Source organism: Triticum dicoccoides, chromosome 4B (genome assembly GCF_002162155.2).
Source record: "Triticum dicoccoides isolate Atlit2015 ecotype Zavitan chromosome 4B, WEW_v2.0, whole genome shotgun sequence".
NCBI lineage: Eukaryota > Viridiplantae > Streptophyta > Magnoliopsida > Poales > Poaceae > Triticum > Triticum dicoccoides.
Genome location: NC_041387.1, coordinates 91,024,832 through 91,046,967, shown reverse-complemented (window position 1 = coordinate 91,046,967; position 22,136 = coordinate 91,024,832). Strand labels below are relative to the sequence as shown.

General features: G+C 41.3%; 2 protein-coding genes across 3 annotated transcripts; one reads left to right on the top strand and one right to left on the bottom strand.

Annotated features, from left to right (window-relative positions):
- Positions 1 to 1,409: 1,409 nt before the first annotated feature.
- LOC119295208 (protein STICHEL-like) lies at positions 1,410 to 11,691 on the top strand. Of its 2 annotated transcripts, XM_037573574.1 has the most exons (10): positions 1,410 to 1,678; positions 1,804 to 1,875; positions 2,115 to 2,211; positions 3,091 to 3,295; positions 3,836 to 5,796; positions 7,087 to 7,303; positions 8,522 to 9,082; positions 9,406 to 10,126; positions 11,010 to 11,085; positions 11,177 to 11,691. In XM_037573574.1, the coding sequence occupies exons 5-10, from the start codon at positions 3,883 to 3,885 to the stop codon at positions 11,207 to 11,209; spliced, it is 3,522 nt and encodes a 1,173-aa protein (XP_037429471.1). In that variant the 5' UTR covers positions 1,410 to 1,678; positions 1,804 to 1,875; positions 2,115 to 2,211; positions 3,091 to 3,295; positions 3,836 to 3,882; the 3' UTR covers positions 11,210 to 11,691. The 2 variants fall into 2 exon arrangements, with proteins under 2 accessions (XP_037429471.1, XP_037429470.1); XM_037573573.1 differs by lacking the exon at positions 3,091 to 3,295.
- A 101-nt stretch (positions 11,692 to 11,792) lies between these two features.
- Positions 11,793 to 12,938, bottom strand: LOC119292546. Its single transcript, XM_037571353.1, has one exon. It carries the CDS (start codon positions 12,936 to 12,938, stop codon positions 11,793 to 11,795), a length of 1,146 nt encoding a protein of 381 aa, XP_037427250.1.
- Positions 12,939 to 22,136: the final 9,198 nt, after the last annotated feature.

Below are 22,136 nucleotides of genomic sequence, written 5' to 3'. Positions count from 1 at the left end.
ATATCATGAATCGCCATAGGTATAACCCGGCCCCACCTGGGCGGGTCATACCTAATAGTTATATCCCCAACAGGAGTAGATCGAGCACCCAAGTTTGATATCCGTAGATTCCCTTTTTTGTATTTTTCTTATTTTTAAATTAAATTTTCTTATGTGTGTGTTGGGGGGGGGGGAGGGGGTAGAGCACCCAAGTGCTATTGTGTATTTCCCATTTCCAAAGCATCTATCTAGTCTAAGCTAGTCACTCACCCTCTTTTACCTATTGTCGTTCCAAATAAATGGATATAACTTGAAAAACCGAGGTCTCGTAAACCACAAACTCTACACATCCCCTGAACGTTGTATGTATGCACGATCTCTATCATTAGGCCCCCACTGCTCATGTGCCCTTAAGATTTCATTAGAATCTCTTCCACATTACCATGGGCAAATCATATTAGGCATCAAGGTATTGTAGAACGTTCTAGGTTTTGTCACAAAGTTCAGTCCGTGGTTCACCATATATGCCAGGGAATCTCCATGTTCCCTCATCTCCTAACCATGTACCTTTAGATGGTATCAGAGGTAAGTCCGCACCTCCACAACAATTCCATTTCTCCAACAAATAATAAGGCCACCACTCTTTCGTCTACAATTATTCATGCTACGTCTCAGCCTTTTCATTATTGACCCCCTCTTCTTTGTTTCGCAGAGGAACACCAAGCCAGGATTACTCCGCTCACTAACTATTAAGGTCAACCCTAAGTCCTAATAGTTTCAGATGAAGATCTTTATGGCTTCTGTTGCGCATGTATCACACATGCAGACTTCTCCGAGGTTGAAAAATTTAGCACCGTAATTAGCCACCACCACCATCTACCTTTTTTGTTTTGCCCCTTCCTCCTAACCCCCCAAATCCAGCCGACCCCTACACTTCCGTAGGGATCACTCATTTCCATGATATCACATACACCCGACCCACAACGCCGCCCAAGAAACCCTAGAATCGTCCCCAAATCGCCTTAAAGGAGGGGAACTATCCTTCATTCGTTTTAAATCACGTAAGTTTACGTAGTTTATGTTTCAAATTGGCAAAAATATTTTGTTGAAAAACACAGACCTTTTTTCTTCTGCTTATAATCCATCGTCCCCAAATTGCCTATATATATCTAGATCCATCCGCGAGGGCACACGCTACTATGAGTCAACACCAGACACTGGCCATGCGATCAGACGCCAACCACCGAGTACTATTCCGTGATTTCTGTCGAGTGAAGACCATATCATGGCATGATAATTGATGAAGCACGCCACGGGCAAAAAAGAAACATAATCATACGTGGTGGAGGATAGAGGAGCTCCGGCGGGCCTGAAATGAAGCCGGTCTTCTTGGACCAAAGCGTGCGTTTTCTAGGGCAAATCTTCCCACCCCCCGCCCCACCACCTTGTCCCAACCCCCTCCCATGGGGTCTCATGTGTGTCCAGCTCAAACCCAGATTAAAATACTCCCTGAAAAGAAGAAGCACACAGATTAAACTAAACCATTCTCGCAGGACACGAGCGAGAAGGAGAGAAGAGTGGCGCTGCCCGATCCGGCCTCCACACAGCAGCGGTGGCGAGGGAGATCTTTCAAATCTCCCCGGAAATCCGCCGCATTGCTCGAGACCCGCGGCCTTGCCGCCCCGCCTGCCGGACTCCGGTAGGTTCCAGCCCTAAAGGCGCCGCCTTTTTTGAAACTTGTCGATCTGCTCGTCATACCATTGTAGGGCCAACCTCTGACGCCTCCCGGTTTTCTTTTCTCGTCTCTCGCTGCCCGCTTCGTAGGCGCAGATTTGGGGCGCGTTCGATCCGGATTGGCGCTCCTCCTCCTCCTCCTCCTGCTTCTGCTTTGCCTCGGTGAGTGGTTTATTTGACGAAATCTTGGGCCATTAGTGGGGGGACTGGGGATGAAATGCTGGTACTGTTCTAGCACGTTCTTGATTTGTTCTGAGATTTGCGCGTAGATTAATGAAATGTGGCCTTCGTTTACCTTGCCCTGGATCATGCTAGGGTAACGCGTGCTCCTGATTCGGTCCCTTGTCCAGTAATTTCATAAAATTTCCTCGACTCAGCCACCTTCCCCCTGTTGATCTCAGGTGTACCCTCGCCGGAGCGTAGCTGATCTGCCTGCCAGCCGTGGCCCGCTCCAGAGAATGCCGGCAGTCGACTTCCCTTGAGAGGGAAACCCGGACGGTGAGACATTTCCTTACTGTCTTTTGTCTGAACTTGTCTGTCTTGGCTATCACCTGAAACTTGCCTGAGCCTGCTTAGGCTGAGCAGTGAGCACCATTTTTGTAATTTGAGGGAATGACTGGTGTCTAACCTTTGGGTTGCATGCTTACTTGATTTAGTTTTTTGCGGGCAAGTGGGTGATTCAAGCTTGTGCACTCTGATACTGATGTTACTTATACCCTTTTTTTGTCGATTAGCGCCTTTCCTATTCAGTTATCTTCCTCACATGTGTGGCGTATACATAATTGCTTGGAAGGGACAATTTAAATAGTGCATGTTTTACATTGGTGCATGCACATTTCATTTCATCTTATTACAAGGAATACATGATCTCAATGCTCCATTCAGACAGACTAATAGATACAATATAAAATTTCAGAGAAGAGAATAGACAAACAGAATTACTAAAACATATTCCCTCCGTTCAAATTTGAACTAAAACCACAACAATAATTATGGACGGAGGGAGTAGAGCAGAAAATAAAGGCATTCTATTCTTCTGTTTTGTTGATTTTAGTCCGGAATATCTATGAACATTGTAGCAAAGGAAGTTAGAAAATGGCAATCAATGCTTCAATATTTGGTTTACTCTCCAGACTCCAGCTAATAGACGGGAAAATAATTTCAATGGGGCTTAATTTATCCAGTTGTCCTGCTGTGTCTCCTAAAAACACCATCATTTGGTTGGGGTAGTTTATGTACTTATTATAGATCATTCTTTCTCTAAGCACAGCTTCTTCCTGAGATTACATTTTTGCAAATTCTTGCTTCTAATAATTGTATCTGAACTGTTGAGTTTTGGATCCATTGAACCCATTGTTTTTTTATTATTTGTCCAAGGTTCGGTTTTTAAAGGTTCCATCAGTCGAGAAACAGATAAATTATCTGCTGGGTTTCTTTAGGAAATGCAGTTACGACTTGAGAGGCAATAAAAGTACTCAGGGAATTGTTGGTGTGTGGTTGGCTGACTCATTCTGATAAGCAATCTTGGTGATGTTGGGTCTTTAGAACCTATTTGTATCGAGCAAACCAGAAGGATTAATTGGTAACCTTCTATCTATCATGTTATTTGACATGCTGGCTAGTTGGTACCTCACATTACGAAGAAAATTAGGTTCTACCTGTAAATTTCTCAGTTTGATTGTAGTGTTGGTTTGCTCTGTATCACCTTTTCTGTGCTATAGATTCTCGAATAAGAATTCACAGAAACAGGAAACCTGCCTTTTCTATCTGTATTAATATTTTATACACCATATTAACATCACTAGCTGTATATATCTCTAGATTAGTAGATTTAATGGCATACCATGTCAAAGTTTCCCTTTTCTGGAAATAGGAATTGCCATTCACATATTAACATTCAATCATCTGCCTAGTTTTATCTGTACGTTACTCCACAAGTTTCAATATTTTACTCCTTGATATTGAATTGCAATTTACCTCTCTTTGTCAACTCATGGGTCTGTTTGTGCATATTATCTGCCAGGTATAAATCTAGTGTTAATGCTATTAATTGTTTATTTTTTTCTTAGATCATGCTATTCAGATATCCAGACTTTGATACTATGGTTCTTGATTACTGCAGGTTGGTGCTTCTTTTTAGTCTGCCACTACGTCTCTGGTTCTTCAATTATGACAGCCATGGCTGAAGGGTGTGTTGGTCCTAGTGAGCTTCACTTGAAGAAAGAACTTACTGCCTTGCGAAAGGCACGGTTCCTGCGTGATCCTGAAACATGCTCATCCTGGAGGGGGCCATTGAGTTCTAGATCATGCATGACAAGTTCTAGCATTATAAATCACAATGAGTTTGTCGGTAATTTGACACAAAAGTACACTGGGCCATCCGTCGGGCCTCTGAAAAGTGAAAAGAAAAGGAAAAATGTTTATCTTTACAATTGGAGGCATCACTCTAACAAATCCAGTGAAAGTGGGATAAATTTTGATCAGGATGACAGGAGCCTGGAAAGCCCATGCATTTCTAATGTTATGGACTCTAGGAGTGACACATGTCTGGAGGTTCCTGTTAGCATATACAGTGTCCAAGGCTCAAACTCAGGCACTCCTGTTAAAAGAACTATTAGGAGGGTGAGGAGGAGTTCATTCTCAAAGAAGGGAGCAATGCGAAACTCAACAGTTTCAAAGCTGCTAGATCTCCACTCTGGTGAGCAGTCTGAGGATACTGAGACTTATAACTCAGAGAATCATGAGCTGCTTCAGAAGGGCGGCTACTTTTCTCGATCAACATCACCTTTGTTTGCTGCTTCTGGATGTCTCAGCTCATCAAATCCCTCTAAGCTGTTGAAAATGGCAAGAGAAGGATCTTCCTTTTCTTGCACTCCGGTCTCCACTAGCTCTTATTACAGGTACAGAGGCAGGAATCCCAGCACTGTCGGTTCATGGGATGCAACAACTGCTGCTTCACTTGATGACGATGGGCTGAACCAACAAGCACCGCTGAGAAGTCAAAGGTGTGGTATTCCATATTGGTCAAAGGGGAGTAAACAAAGAAGCTGTTCTCCTTCACTATCTGATACACTTAGACGAAAAGGAAGCAGCCTATTGTGTGGAAGTCAGACAATGCACAGAAGGAAGAGATCATCTGGCTCCAACAAATGTGGATATCTTAAAAAATCTTCCCAAGGCGAGCCACTCTTGGGTGATAGTTGCCATTTTTCTTACTCGTCATTTGATTCAGCAAGCGAGGGAGTTTCAACCATATTTGGAGAACTAGATTTAGAAGCTTTGAGCCGGCTGGATGGCAGAAGGTGGTCAAGCTGTAAAAGCCAGGATGGGATTGCTGTGCCTTTGAGTGGAGCTGATCATGCAGTTTCAGACCAGAGAAGCTTGAGCCAGAAGTACCGTCCAAGATCATATCATGAAATCGTTGGTCAAAACTTTGTGGTACAATCACTTAGTAATGCCATCATAAGGGAGAGAATAGCCCCAGCATACCTGTTTCATGGGCCTCGTGGAACAGGAAAGACTTCTGCTGCGAGAATCTTTTCAGCAGCTTTAAGTTGCACTGCTGATGGAGAGAATAAGCCCTGTGGGGTTTGTATGGAGTGTAATGACTTTTTCTCTGGAAATGGAATTAATCTAATTGAAGTTGATGCTAGCAATAGAAAAGGTATAGACAGAATTAGGCACTTGATTGAAAATATACCAGCATCAGCAACTTCTTCACGATACAAGGTGTTTGTTGTTGATGAATGCCATATGGTATCTTCTAAAGTCTGGTCAGCATTCATGAAATTTCTTGATGAACCATTACCTCATGTTGTATTTATATTCATAACCATAGACCCTGAAAACCTTCCTCGTGCTGTCATATCACGTTGTCAGAAATACATGTTTTCAAAGATCAAAGATATTGACATAGTCTGCCGGTTGAGGAAAATTGCTGTGAAGGAAACTCTTGATATCGAATTGGCAGCTTTAGATTTGATAGCACTAAATTCAGATGGATCGCTAAGAGATGCAGAGACAATGTTAGATCAGCTGAGTTTGCTAGGGAAGAAGATTACACCGTCACTTGTAAATGATCTGGTGAGTTATTTTTAGGTCATCTGCTATTTATTTTTTTGAGTGTCACCCATTCTTTATTATTAGTACTGTTTTGTTGTGGTTTTCTTTGAGACTTATACATGTCTAAAACTCTAAATGGAGACTTTTATGTATGCATAAGTTATTGTGTTTAAGTTCCACTGACAGATCATGAATGCACTTGGATAATTACCATGCAACATGTCATCACATATATGTCCTGCACAAGTGTCTTGTTTGACTATGTTTTCTTTGCTCAAGGTTATACTCTTCCCTACAGTTTCGTGAGTGTTAGGTTTATGTTTTGTCTGGCATAAACAGTTTTTTGAAACCATGCGAGCGAGCTGCATGTGATCATATATTAGAAGAATAAAAGAAAAGGTCCAAATATAATATAAGAATGACCGATCGACCATCAAAAAACAAAATATCTGCTAGGACCTAAAAAAGAACGACCACTCCTGAAACACTTTTTTCGAACTATGCAAGCTAACTGCATGTGATCATATACTAGAATAACAAAAGAACAGGTCCAAATATAATATAATAACGACCGATCGATCATCAAAAAACACAATATCCACTAGGACCTAAAAAAGAGCGACCACTCCTGAACAAAATTAAACAGTCCTAGGCTCTAGCAGAAGCAGGCCTGAGCCAGTAGCTAGCATTGGCTTTAATCTGACTAATGACATAGAGAATAGGAGAGAAAATGCTTTCAAAGACACGATTGTTTCTCTCCCACCAAATAGCCCAGACGACCAAGATGCAAAGTCTATTGTGCTTCTTTCTTTCGTCTCCCTGAAGAGTTCTTCTAGCAGCGATCTATGAAGATGTAATGTTTGGTATAGCACAAACACCGGCAAATCTTTCAATCAGACTGTTAATGAACTTATCTTTTCCAAATAGCACACTATTTTTTTACTGGACCATGTATGATGCTTTTCATGGAGCTCACTTTATCAAACAATACTCCAACTCTTGCTTGTCCAAACAAAATTTCAAAGAAATTAGCATATAATAATGATCAAGATTACCTTCAGAGGCTGCACGAATTCTGTGATTTAGCATATAATAATGGCAGATTCTCTGTAGCCGATCGAAATCCAGAATGATAACCTCAGCAACAAAATCACCTAGCAGCTAGCTCATATCAAATTTAACTGAATTTCTTGATCTGTTAAACAAACCCAACATGAATATAATTTCTGTTCTTTTCTTGTTTGCAATTTAAAATATGAACAGTTTCCCTATTCAAATTAGTCACACAAAGGTTGAAATTATATTTTACAGGTTGGGGTTGTTTCAGAGGAGAATTTGCTTGATCTTCTAGAGATAGCCATGTCATCAGACACTGCTGAAACAGTCAAAAGGTCAAGAGAACTGATGGATTCTGGGGTTGATCCGATGGCATTAATGTCTCAATTAGCTGGGCTCATAATGGACATCATTGCTGGGACCTATAGATTAGCTGACCCTACGTGCGGTGAAGGAATTGGTGGTCGAAATAGTAAGTATTTCAACTGATGGGTGCAATTCTTTCAAGCCATATTTATTGAATTATTATCATTTATGCTTCATTTGTTATGCAGCAAGAATCATTCAGTGTCATATTGAGTAGATCAAACCACTCTGTTCTCTTATCTTTTATTCTGGGAGTGTGCATTGCTCCTTTTGGAATTTGACGTCCTTTATTTTGGGAAAATGTCAATTTTCGTCCCTCGAATCTGTCCAGTTTGATAGTTGAATGCGTGATTTTTCTGGTTTTAAAGAGAGAAAGAGAGAGCTGGGGAGAGGGGGGATTTGAGTATGGTCTTTATCTATTATTATTTTTAGACTAAAAGGGGGTCTTTTTTCCTTGTTCTGAAAGACATCGCATCATATTGACGATCTAATAATTTTGTTTATTTTTGAAAGTGCAATGGTCTTTTTTTTGCAGGGTGAAATTTCACTAGTCCTATTATGGATAATAGTTAATGACATTCTCAAACAAAGTCTACTGATACAGTGATACTTTTGTGTTATACTGCATGCATCAGTAGTCATGCTCAACTGATCTAGTGATGTTTTGAAGTTTTAACATGTATACAGATATATCAAATGAAGTAAGCTAGGGAAGTACTTAATTTCTTGCTTATGAGATGACGAATTTCACTCTAGTTATGAAGGAAAACATATATTGATCTACCTGAATCATATTTGACGGGTATCATGTTCTCTTATTTATAATCTAACATCCATTTTTCTCCTGCGCCTGACTTTCACCAGTAATGACTTTAAAATGTGTAGTCCCTTATCAAATGTTATTTAACATTAAGTATATGACAAGACTAGGTTTGAAAACAATAGACTAATAAGTGTCTCACTCAGTGAGCTGTATTTCTTCTGAATAACTTGAGAAACGTAAAATTGATGTGGTTTTCCCATGACGTACTACTACAGAAATAAATTGGTCATGTACTGTATTTTTTTCAGGAAAGTTGAGTATTTCAGTTGTGTGTGCCATTATTATTAATTGCTGCTATCATACAAATACCAATCAAAGTGTTAAATTACCCATGTGCAAAATACCTTGGTGCTGAAAAACATATACAAATTTATATCAACCACTTGCCTACAAGGCTTATGTTAAAAAATAAAGAAATGTATATGATATAGTGCACTACCTCCTATCATTATTTATTTTGTTGCTTATCTAATGTTTTAAGCACATTTTTTCCTTCTGTAGTAACTGATGCCGAGTTAGAAAGATTACAACAAGCATTGAAGATTCTTTCTGATGCTGAAAAGCAGATAAGACTTTCCAGTGAGCGTTCAACATGGTTCACTGCTGCTCTGCTCCAGCTTGGTTCTGGACATGATTCAGAAATAACCCATTCAAGAAGCAGCAGTAAACAAAGTGCTAAAGCAGCCAGTGAGACAATGTTGGAAGCAGTAAGAGAATCCTCTGCAAGCAGGAGTGTGTCTCATCCTCTATTTACTATTCGCGGTTCAAGGAAAACATTGGACCACAGAACAGCCAGTGGGCACTCCAGTCCTCATGATCTTGCTTCACTATCTTCCCGGATGAGGCCCAGTGACAACTTAAGTTATGGAGAATGTAGATCTGTTGATAGAGTTCTACTGGATTCTGCTCAAGCAAGTAATTCTACTGAGCAAAAGCCTATAATTAATGGAAGCTCAGACCTTGTCCAAATTTGGCGAAAATGCATAGATAATTGTCACTCAAAGACGTTGCAGCAGCTACTCTCTGATCATGGGAAACTAACATCCATCAAAGAATTTGAAGGTGTGTTTTCTTTCTTGTGTTTGCATCATTATGCATTTTTGGTCCTTCACCATCCATGCTCTTTTTAGGGTTGGTCCAAATCAGGCCTACTGTAGTGGTCCTGTAACTTATCAGATTCAGCACATTTTTGATACTAAATTTGGACTAAACCTGTAATTTGAGCATTTCAAAGGATTTAGAAATTTAGGTTCAATAATGAACTTCCATGAAAGTTGATGGACGAAAAAGGGAGATTTCTTTTTCTTTATTCTATGTATTCGTAGTGTTTGACTAACGTAAAATAAAGCTGTTCACATACCCTATTTGATGAACTTCCATTGCAGGCTATTTAGTTGCTTTCATATCATTTGAGGACAGCAAAATAATGTCTCGTGCCCAAAGATTTGTGAGTAGCATCAGAAATTCGATGGAGACAGCACTGAGATGCAACGTGGAAGTCAGAGTTGGTTTAATGTCTGAATTTCTTGCTGGACGACTCAAGCTTGAGGTGGACCTGGAAGAAAGAGCTGAGCCTGATGTCTTGAGTTGCTCAACAAACAGTGACCGATTAAAGGGAATTCTGAACGCCCCAAGAAGCTTAGGTTATTCTGAAGAGATCGAAAAAAACCCGGAGAAATACGGCAATACTTCAGCTGCTGGTGGAGGGGTGCAGTCAGACGTCACTGAAGGAAATGCAGGAATGCATAGGGCTAGAGGGCAAGGTGTCCCCGCTGATCGGTCAAAAGCAGTAACTGTTGAGGAGCAAAGGTTAGAGAGTGCATGGCTCCAAGCTGTTGAAAAACACACACCCGGGGCGAGACCTGAGAAATATCAAGTTGTGCCACAAACTGGTGGTGGTCAGTACCACAAGAAGTCCTCACTGGCCACTGTTGTGCCCTCAAGGAATATTGACAAGGATTTGAGTAATGGATTGAAAGCTTTAAAGATCAGTGAGAGTCATGGTTCCCAGAAGGGTCAGAATGTAGGAATGGAGAATGGATTTGTGATTTCACCAAGCCTCTTGCACAGTAATAATGAATTGGCAAATTGCGACAACGAGAGTGTGTAAGTAAAAACTAACTTATTTATGTGTTCTCTACATGAATCTAGCATTTGTCTTGTCTTTAGAACAGTAAGATTATTACTAGAAAGAAGAAACAACTGCAATTAACCTTTATACAAGACAATACAACTTTATAAAGTTTAGTTTGCAAATGAAGTTCTTTTTTCTTCTGTTGGTCCCAACAGCTGATGCAACTCAAGAAATTGACACTGAAGGCTGTTAAAGATATTTGAGCTCGACTCGTTATAGGCTCGTCTTGAGACCTAAACAGGTCGAACTCAAGCCTAGCTGCAGGCTCACGTGCTTGCCAAGCTCGAACTTAAATAGTTCAGTAAGGCTCGGTAGATGGTGTACTCTGCAGTGCACCATCACTTTCCTTCAACATATCATAGGATCTTCGCCTGCTCAGCAGTTCTAGCACACCTGTTCTCCCTACCTAATAAAACATGTGGAAGCACATATGAAGTTTTTTCATGCGCCATGGAAGTTCAGGCCCAAACGACCATGCAACTCATTCGGCCTTTTCTATCTGCGCGGTAGCACAAGCATTCATGAGCCCATCTTTATTGCTCATGCATCATAGCATTCAGCCTCACGAGCATCTACTAAATGTAATTTGCTTGACGAGCCTAGCCCGAGCTTACTTCTAAGCTCAAGGTGTAAATTGACCTCAGGCCGAGCTGGGATGTATTCACTCGAGCTTGGCTCATTTAGAGCCCTACACTGAAGCGTTCTATTCGACCCCCAGTTTGGACAAAGTACTGTGTTTTGTTAAATTAATTTTGGTAGTATCCACAACTTAGCTTACGTCTAGTAGATGCTCCTTTTCGAATTATGATGCATATTGTTAGCACTTTGTGTGATTGACCTACATGTAACTTGCAGGGTCTCCGAGTCTGGAGCACCAGGTTGTCATGGCCTCTTCCCCTGCTGGAAAACTGAAAAATCAAAAAGAAGAAAGGTGCATTGATCGTAATCCCTATGTGGATATTTCTTTTGGTCGTCTCACCTCACAACTTCATCCGATTTGGCGATTTCTCTTTGCATTTCAGGCAAAACGGCAGACTCGTTTGAAGCCATCTTAATCTGGGAAGTTATAAAATGACCACTGTCATTCGAGCTGCGGAAAACAGTTGCTAATACCAAGAGAACGCAAGGAACCAGTTGTCATATTAGGTCGCGGCTGTGACCTCGCCTGATGCTCTCTGCTGATGTAAGATGGCTGCATTTTCGTCACAACGACTTGGTAGAGCTCAAAGTAGAAGAACTGTGGACGGGAATGCAAATTTCAGAAAACTGAAGGGTAGTTGATTGTTTACACCCTTCTTGTCGATGCACCCTTCTTGTATTGTTTACAGAACATTTTGATTTGCCCAGTGTTGCTCGCAAGCATAGGATAGTCGATTGAAGAAGCTCAGTCTAGGTTTCTAGTGCATTGTTTCTTGATGATAGTTGCTTTTAATTCAATGTATTTGACTGCATTTCAGTACACACCCCTTTAGTTATTGTCGCAACTTTCTGTTAATAAGAAAGAACCAAGAGAATACAAAGTGCTTTGTTCTAACAATTTGTGATGATGTACAAGGCAGTGTATGCATCATGTATGTACACTTCAAAGCTACTACTGATTCCCAGCAAAAAGAGAGAACAAAAACTACTAGTCACCGGCTACGGGTAAGGGTCTGTCCAGGAGGCGTCGTCCGCCGCGGCCTCCTTCCATCTCCTGTTGAATATCTGCATCTCGGCGAACGATCGCCGCCTCACGGCGACCCGGAACGCGGCGGCCTTGCCCTCGGTGCCGCCGAGGGTGGGGACTCCCCTGTGGAGGACGTACTCGCTGTCGACGACGCCGACCTTGAGCGTCCTGTCGCCCTGCGCGCAGTGGCCGAGCTTGTAGTCGAGGCCCCAGGCGTGTACCAGGTCGTTCTGCACCATGCCCCAGCTGCAGCGCCACGCCGCGCGGGAGAACACCGGGACCATGATCTCCACCCACCCGGCGCACGGCGGCCCCGTGCTGCTGTCGTCGCACCCTCCACCTCCCCAGCCGGCCGCCGGCTTGTAGAACCGCCTGTGCACGTCGCCCCCTCCTTCGGCTCCGGGCCTCAGCAGCGCGCGCGTCGTGATGCCGTGGTGGATCTCCGACCGGCGGTCCAGCGCCGGCTGCGATATCTCGAGCCCTTCCCTCTTGACGATGTCGAGGTACCTGAGCGGGACGAAGGCGTCCACCTCGACGTCCTCGTCCCAGAGGAAGACGTAGTCGTACGCCGCGACGACGTCGGGGTGCAGGAACCTCTTGGCGAACCACCACTTGGTCTGGCCGAGCGCCGAGACGTGCACCGCGCGGCGCGACCACTCGAGGTCGCCCCACTGCTCCTCGCCGGCCCCGTCGTAGTGGAACAGCATCACGGTGAACCGGTCGGCGGGGAACTTGGAGACGAGTTTGTCGACGGCCGCCTTGTTCTTGATACCCACCGGGATCGCGAGGAGGCTCTTGGACGGCCTGCTGCCGCCCTGCTGCTCAGGGTCGCCGACCATGGACACCATCTCGAGGTCGGACGTGGCTTGCACGATGCCCCTCGGCAGAGCCGAGCCGCCCGACGACGGCTTGTCGGATTCTCGTGCTTCCGTTCGGTGGACGGCTACGCGCAACAGTTTGCGGGGCATGGACCTGGAATCCTCGGACAGTTCGCTCGCGCGTGACACCGACGGGTTACAATCCTTGTGATGAAGCTTGAAGCCTGCGCCGGCGACGAATAGCAGCACGAGGAGGAACACGAGCGCCACCGGCAGCGAGAAGCGCTTCTGCGACGCCATGGAGTGCTTGGAACAGATCCACGCGAGGTGAGGCAAGCGATCTACAAGACTATGACGTGTTCGAGCTTGTGCTGAGGCAAGCGATCTATATATGCTGGAGTTGCACGTACATCAAACCGATACTGATCTACAGTCGGCGCTGGAAACATGACACAATCTGTTCAGGAATCGGACAGGCGATGTAAATCTCGGACGTCCGTCGACAATCCGTGTGTCTGTCGCTATAAGCTTCGTGCATGCGATCTGATTATTATTTTTTGGTATCTAAGAACACTTGCCTTATTAATCAAGTAATGTTCACGGGAATACAATGAAGATCTGGTGGGTTTTTAGAAGTCACACATGGAAAACGAAATTAAATAAAAAGAAAAACAACTGAAAATGAAAATAAAAAAGAAAAACCAAAACAAAAAATGACTTATAAAAAAAGAAAAAAGTCCATTTACTACCCTAAGGCCCCGCTTGGATTGTCATATTTCTAATAGATACACCCGTAAAAAAGTACACGCCTCTGCACGTCTGTATCGTTTCCGGCCGAAAATCACTCTAATCGAGTAAGGTACACTTGTAAAATTGATAAACCCGTATTAACTTACGGTCAATCCAAGCGTGGCCTAAACAAAATGGATGGTTCAAACTCACCCCTATGAACGCACACACGCACACCCTAGCCCTATGACTTTAGGGGATTATGTGAACCACCCATTTTATTCAGTGGAGTAAAATGAACTTTTTTCTAATAAAAAGGAGAAAGTAAAAGAAAAAGAGATTGCTGAAAACTGAAGAAATGAAGAAGTTGGAGTGCATGCATGCATACATTTGTTCTTCAATTCAATTTAATTTTAAGAAATCCATGTTAGGCTTTTGACGTGAGGCAGGTTGATACCGGGCCTCACGATGTCCGAGCAGGCCATGCGAAAGCTATTTGTCCTCGGCCTTTTGTTCTATTTGTTAGTCTTCTCGAGACCCCCTATTCGAGGAGTCCTCGTAGGGGCGCTGATATGTCTCGCCTACAGCCAGACAAGAGGAAGTCTCGTTGAAGGCGAGCTCCATATTGGGCCAGCCCATCATGCCAATGGCCACAGGCCATATACTCATTTTTATTCTTTCCTTTTTTACTTGTTTTATTTTTTATTTTTGGTTTTATTTATTTTAATTATTTTTCCGGGTACTCTATATTACAAAAAAATTACATTAAAATTCAAAATATATTAAATGTCCTAGGAAAAATGTTTATCATGTATACGAGACACACACAACGTGAAATGTGTGTAGAAAAATGTTGGCCATTTTATTTAAAAAATGTTAATCCAAGCATTTAAAAAAATGTTGAACAAAGTGTTTGAAAAATGTTAAATTTGTATTTGAAAAATGTTAACTGTGTTTATAAAAAAGGTTGACCATGTATCCACAAAATTTTAAACTTGTATTTGGAAAATGTTAAATCTGTTTAGAAAAAAATTAACCAAGTATTAAAAAAATTTAAAGTTGTCTTTCAAAAATGATAAATCTGTATAGAACAAATATTGACCATGTATTTGAAGAATGTTAAACTTGTATTTGAAAAATGTTAAATGTGTATAGGAAAATATTGACCATGTATTTTAAAAATGTTAAACTTATCTTTGAAAAATATTAAATGTGTATAGAATAAATATTGACAATGTATACAAAAAATGTTAAACTTGTATTTGAAAAATGTTAAATGTGTATAGAAAAAATCTTGACCATGTATTAAAAAAAATGTTAAACTAGTCTTGAATTTTTTAAATGTGTATATAAAAAATGTTGCCCATCTATTAAAAAAGTGTTAAACTTGTCTTTCAAAAATGTCAAATGTATATAGAAAAAATATTGACCATGTATACAAAAAATGTTAAACTTGTCTTTGAAAATGTTAAATGTGTATAGAAAAAATGTTGATTATGTATTCAAAGAATGTTAAACTTGTCTTTGAAAAGTGTTAAATGTGTATAGAAAAAATGTTGACCATGTATTCAATTTTTTTAAACTTGTCTCTGAAAAATGTTAAATGTGTATAGAAAAAGTTGTTGACCTTGTATACAAAAATGTTAACATTGTATTTGGAAAATGTTAAATGTGTATAAAAAAAGTTTGATCATGTAATAAACAATATTAAACTAGTCTTTGAAAACTTTTAAATGTGTATATAAAAAATGTTGACCATATTAAAAAAAGGTTAAACTTTTATTTGGAAAATGTCAGTAAACCATTTGAAAAAAATTGTTCGATGCGTAGAGAAAAAAGTTGACCATGTATTAATTTCTTTAATTTGTTATTTTTAAAATATAATAAAGCATTTGAAAATTGTATAAATGTGTTAAAATGTTAAACATTTATTCAATAAATGTGAATCTTACATTAGAAAAATGTTAAATGTGTATTAGAAAAATGAATTAGATATATATCAAAAGTGTGTATAGAATAACAATGAAACCCAGAGAGAAAACAACCCATAGTCCGATGAAAAACGAGAAATAAGCAAACAAAACCAGGGGGTAAAGAATAGAAAAAAGCTAGTGAAAACCGAGAAAAAACAAAAACCGAACAAAATATAGAAAAACAAAAAAAGCCAATAGAAAACCGAGAAAGAAACGGAGAAAAGAAAAGGAAATAAAAGAGATAAAGAGACGAAGAAAAACTGCTAAAAATAAAAAAGAAAATAAAAACAAAGAACCCGGAAAACCAATAGAAACCTGCCTTATTTCCTTTCAGTAGTTCGCGCCCTAGTGAGAGAACACGAACTTGCAACCTGACGTAGTTTCTCCCATTTTTCTATCTTTAACCTTTAACCATTCTATATATTGGGTCGGCCCAATTTGCTAACTTTTTTATACGTCTCCAACGTATCTATAATTTTCATCATTCTATGCTATAATATTATCCATCTTGGATGTTTTATATGCATTATAATGCTATTTTGTATCCGTTTTTGGGACTAACCTATTAATCTAGTGCCGAGTGCCAGTTGCTGTTTTTTCCTTTACAGAAAATTAATACCTAACGGAGTCCAAATGAAACGAAACTTTTGACAAATTTTCTTGGCCAACAAGACACCCAGGAACCTTCAGGAGGAGGTCAGAGGGGCCACAGAATGGCGACAAGCTCGGAGGGCGCGCCCTAGAGGGGCGCTCCCAGGCTTGTGGGCTCCCTGTGGCACTTCCAACCCTATTTTTTCTTCTATAAATACCCAAGTATTCCCCGAAGACCAAAGGGCACACCAAAAATACTTTTCCACCGTCGCAAGCTTCTATTCTCGTGAGATCTCATCTTGGGGCCTTTTCCGGCACTCTGCCGAAGGGGCATTAGATCACGGAGGGCTTCTACATCAACCTTGGTGCCTTTTTGATGATGTGTGAGTAGTTTACCAAGGACCTATGGGTCCATAGCTGGTAGCTAGATGACTTCTTCTCTCTCCTTGATCTTCAATACAATGTTCTCCTCGATGTTCTTGGAGATCTATTCGATTTAATCTTGTTTTGCGGTGCGTTTGTTGGGTTTATGTTCAGATTATCTATGGATATTATTTGAGTCTTCTCTGAACTCTTTTATGCATGATTTATATAAACTTTGTATTTCTCTCCGATCTATTGATTTGGTTTGGCCAGCTAGATTGATTTTTCTTGCAATGGGAGAGGTGCTTTGTAATGGGTACAATCTTGCGGTGCTCAATCCAGTGACAAAAGGGGGCATGACACGTATTTTTTATTGTTGCCATTGAATATAAAAAGATGGGGTTTATTCATATTGATTGGATCTATCCCTCTACATTATGTCATCTTGCTTAAGGCGTTACTCCGTCCTTGTTAACTTAATATACTAGATGCATGTTGGATAGCGGTCGATGTGTGGAGTAATAGTAGTAGATGCAGGAAGGAGTTGGTCTACTTGTCTCGGACGTGATGCCTATATACATGATCATTCCCTTGGATATCTTCATAATTATTCGCTTTTCTATCAATTGTTCAACAATAATTTGTGTACCCACCGTATGCTTTCTTTCAAGAGAGAAGCCTCTAGTGAAAACTATGGCCCCGGGGTCTATCTTTTATCATATTATTTCCAGGTCTACAAAATAAAAAACACAAAAATACCTTGCTGCAATTTATTTACATCTATTTTGGAGTTTTATCAACAATTTGCTTGTGTAGGTGGGGACCTGGTATTTTCGGAGTCCTTATGCAAGGAATTACAATAGAAATTTTTTCAACAAAAATGTGAATTAGGAAGGATTGGTCGACGAAATATGAATCGGTTTATCTTATTTTACACTTTTACTTATCTTTTATATCTATCACTATCAGATCTCATCATTGCAAGTAACCGTGAAGGGATTGACAACCCCTTTATTGTTGGGGAACGCGGTAATTTCATAAATTTTCCTATGATCACGCAAGATCTATCTAAGTGACGCATAGCAACGAGAGGGGAGAGTGTGTCCACGTACCCTCGTAGACCGAAAGCGGAAGCGTTTAGTTAACGCGGTTGATGTAGTCGAACGTCTTCGCAATCCAACCGATCCAAGCACCGAACGTACAGCACCTCCGCGTTCAGCACACGTTCAGCTCGGAGACGTCCCTCGTACTCTTGATCCAGTTGAGGCTGAGGGAGAGTTTCGTCAGCACGATGGCGTGGTGACGGTGATGATGAAGTTACCTGCGCAGGGCTTCGCCTAAGCACTATGACGATATGACCGATGTGTGTAACTGTGGAGGGGGGCACCGCACACGGCTAAAACAGTTGTCAACTTGTGTGTCCTAGGGTGCCCCCTGCCCCCGTATATAAAGGAGCAAGGGGGAGGCAGGCCGACCCTCTATGGCGCGCCAAGGGGGGAGGAATCCTCCTCCTAGGAGGAGTAGGACTCCCCCCTTTCCTAGTCCTACTAGGAGAAGATGGAAGGAGGGGGAGGAGAAGGAAGGAGGGGGCACCGCCCCTCCCCCTAGTCCAATTCGGACTAGGCCCATGGGGGGGGGGCAGCCCTGGCCGCCCCTCTCTCTCTCTCCCCTAGGCCCAATAAGGCCCATTACTTCTCCGGTGGTTCTGATAACCCTTCCGGCACTCCGGGTATATCCGAAACTTCTCCGGAACACTTCCGGTGTCTGAATATAGTCGTCCAATATATCAATCTTTATGTCTCGACCATTTCGAGACTCCTCGTCATGTCCATGATCACATCCGGGACTCCGAACAATCTTCGGTACATCATATCACATAAACTCATAATACCAATCGTCATCAAACATTAAGCGTGCGGACCCTATGGGTTCGAGAACTATGTAGACATGACCGAGACACGTCTCCGGTCAATAACCAATAGCGGAACCTGGATGCTCATATTGGTTCCTACATATTCTATGAAGATCTTTATTGGTCAAACCGCATAAGAACATACGTTGTTCCCTTTGTCATTGGTATGTTACTTGCCCGAGATCGATCGTCGGTATCTCAATACCTAGTTCAATCTCGTTACCGGCAAGTCTCTTTACTCGTTCCGTAATACTTCATCCCGCAACTAACTCATTAGTCACAATGCTTGCAAGGCTTATAGTGATGAGTATTACCGAGAGGGCCCAGAGACACCTCTCCGAAACACGGAGTGACAAATCCTAATCTCGGTCTATGCCAACCCAACAAACACCTTTGGAGACACCTGTAGAGCACCTTTATAATCACCTTTTTACGTTGTGACATTTGGTAGCACACAAAGTGTTCTTCCGGTATTCGGGAGTTGCATAATCTCATAGTCTGAGGAACTTGTATACGTCATGAAGAAAGCAGTAGCAATGAAACTAACACGATCATACTGCTAAGCTAACGGATGGGTCATGTCCATCACATCATTATCCTAATGATGTGATCCCGTTTATCAAATGACAACACATGTCTATGGTTAGGAAACATAACCATCTTTGATTAACGACCTAGTCAAGTAGAGGCATACTAGGGACCATATGTTTTTTCTATGTATTCACACATGTACTAAGTTTTTGGTTAATACAATTCTAGCATGAATAATAAACATTTATCATGAATTAAGGAAATAAATAATAACTTTATTATTGCCTCTAGGACATATTTCCTTCAGTCTCCCACTTGCACTAGAGTCAATAACCTAGATTACATAGTAATTATTCTAACACCCATGGAGCTTTGGTGCTGATCATGTTTTGCTCATGGAAGAGGCTTAGTCAACGGGTCTGCAACATTCAGATCCGTATGTATCTTGCAAATCTCTATGTCCCCTTCTGACACTTGATGACGGATGGAATTGAAGCGTCTCTTGATGTGCTTGGTTCTCTTGTGAAATCTGGATTCCTTTGCCAAGGCAATTGCACCAGTGTTGTCACAAAAGATTTTCATTGGACCCAATGCACTAGGTATGACACCTAGATTGGATACGAACTCCTTCATCCAAACTCCTTCATTTACTACTTCTGAAGCAGCAATGTACTCCGCTTCACACATAGATCCCGCCGCGACGCTCTGCTTGGAATTGCACCAACTGACAGCTCCTCCATTCAATAAAAATACGTATCCGGTTTGCGACTTAGAGTCATACAGATCAGTGTCAAAGCTTGCATCGACGTAACCGTTTACGACGAGCTCTTTTTCACCTCCATAAACGAGAAACATATCCTTAGTCCTTTTTAGGTATTTCAGGATGTTCTTGACCGATGTCCAGTGCTCCACTCCGGGATTACTTTGGTACCCCCCTGCTATGCTTATAGCAAGACATACATCAGGTTTGGTACACAACATTGCATACATGATAGAACCTATGGCTGAAGCATAGAGAATGACTTTGATTTTCTCTCTATCTTCTGTGGTGGTCGGGCTTTGAGTCTGACTCAACTTCACACCTTGTAACACAGGCAAGAACCCTTTCTTTGACTGATCCATTATGAACTTCTTCAAAACTTTATCAAGGTATGTGCTTTGTGAAAGTCCAATTAAGCGTCTTGATCTATCTCTATAGATCTTGATGCCCAATATGTAAGCACCTTCTCCAAGGTTTTTCATAGAAAAACTCTTATTCAGGTATCCCTTTATGCTATCCAGAAATTCTATATCATTTCCAATCAACAATATGTCATCTACATATAAGATTAGAAATGCTACAGAGCTCCCACTCACTTTCTTGTAAATATAGGCTTCTCCAAAAGTCTGTATAAAACCATATGCTTTGATCACACTATCAAAACATATATTCCAACTCCGAGAGGCTTGCACCAGTCCATAAACGGATCGCTGGAGCTTGCACACTTTGTTAGCACCCTTTGGATCGACAAAACCTTCCGGTTGCATCATATACAACTCTTCTTCCAGAAATCCATTCAGGAATGCAGTTTTGACATCCATTTGCCAAATTTCATAATCATAAAATGTAGCAATTGCTAACATGATTCGGACAGACTTAAACATCGCTACTGGTGAGAAAGTCTCATCGTAGTCAACTCCTTCAACTTGTCGAAAACCTTTCACAACAAGTCGAGCTTTGTAAACAGTAACATTACCGTCTGCGTCGGTCTTATTCTTAAAGATCCATTTATTTTCTATGGCTTGCCGATCATCGGGAAAGTCCACCAAAGTCCACACATTGTTCTCATACATGGATCCCATCTCTGATTTCATGGCCTCAAGCCATTTCGTGGAATCTGGGCTCATCATTGCTTCCTCAGTTTGTAGGTTCAGCATGGTCTAGTAACATGACTTCCAGAACAGGATTACCGTACCACTCTGGTGCGGATCTTACTCGGGAAGACCTACGAGGTTCCGTAGTAACTTGATCCGAAACTTCATGATCATCCTCATTAGCTTCCTCACTAATTGGTGTAGGAATCACTGGAACTGATTTCTGTGATGAACTACTTTCCAATAAGGGAGAAGGTACAATTACCTCATCAAGTTCCACTTTCCTCCCACTCACTTCTTTCGAGAGAAACTCCTTCTCTAGAAAGGATCCATTCTTCAACAAAGATTTTGCCTTTGGATCTGTGATAGAAGGTGTACCCAACAATTTCCTTTGGGTATCCTATGAAGACGTACTTCTCCAATTTGGGTATGAGCTTATCAGGTTGAAGCTTTTTCACATAAGCATCGCAGCCCCAAACTTTAAGAAACGACAACTTTGGTTTCTTGCCAAACCACAGTTCATAAGGCGTCGTCTCAACGGATTTTGATGGTGCCTTATTTAAAGTGAAGGCAACCGTCTCTAGAGCATAACCCCAAAATGATAGCGGTAAATCAGTAAGAGACATCATAGATCGCACCATATCTAATAAGGTACGATTACGACATTCGGACACACCATGTCACTGTGGTGTTCCAGGTGGCATTAATTGTGAAACCATCCCATGTTGTTTCAAATGAAGACCAAACTCGTAACTCAAATATTCTCCTCCACGATCAGATCGTAGAAACTTTATTTTCTTGTTACGATGATTTTCCACTTCACTCTGAAATTCTTTGAACTTTTCAAATATTCCAAACTTATGCTTCATTAAGTAGATATAACCATATCCGCTCAAATCATCTGTGAAGGTAAGAAAATAACGATACCCACCATGAGCATCAATACTCATTGGACCGCATACATTGGTATGTATTATTTCCAACAAGTCAGTAGCTCATTCCATTGTTCCGGAGAACGGAGTTTTAGTCATCTTGCCCATAAGGCACGGTTCGCAAGCACCAAGTGATTCATAATCAAGTGATTCCAAAAGTCCATCAGCATGGAGTTTCTTCATGCGCTTTACATCGATATGACCCAAATGGCAGTGCCACAAATAAGTTGCACTATCATTATTAAACTTTAATCTTTTGGCTTCAACACTATGAATATGTGTATCACTACTATCAAGATTCAACAAAAATAGACCACTCAGCAGGGGTGCATGACCATAAAAGATATTACTCATATAAATATAAAAACCATCATTCTCTGATTTAAATGAATAACCATCTCGCATTAAACAAGATCCAGATATAATGTTCATGCTCAACGCTGGCACCAAATAACAATTATTCAGGTCTAAAACTAATCCCGATGATAGATGTATAGGTAGCGTGCCGACCGCGATCACATTGACTTTGGAACCATTTCCCATGCGCATCGTCACCTCGTCCTTAGCCAATCTTCGCTTAATCCGTAGCCCCTGTTTCGAGTTGCAAATATGA

Bases quoted from the DNA above. Each gene is read 5' to 3' on its own strand.
- LOC119295208 (XM_037573573.1), top strand. From the start codon at position 3,883: ATGACAGCCATGGCTGAAGGGTGTGTTGGTCCTAGTGAGCTTCACTTG. The intron at 7,304-8,521 runs GTAAGTATTTCA...TTCCTTCTGTAG, and splicing joins AGGAATTGGTGGTCGAAATA to TAACTGATGCCGAGTTAGAA. The intron at 10,127-11,009 runs GTAAGTAAAAAC...TGTAACTTGCAG, and splicing joins AATTGCGACAACGAGAGTGT to GGTCTCCGAGTCTGGAGCAC.
- LOC119292546 (XM_037571353.1), bottom strand. From the start codon at position 12,938: ATGGCGTCGCAGAAGCGCTTCTCGCTGCCGGTGGCGCTCGTGTTCCTC.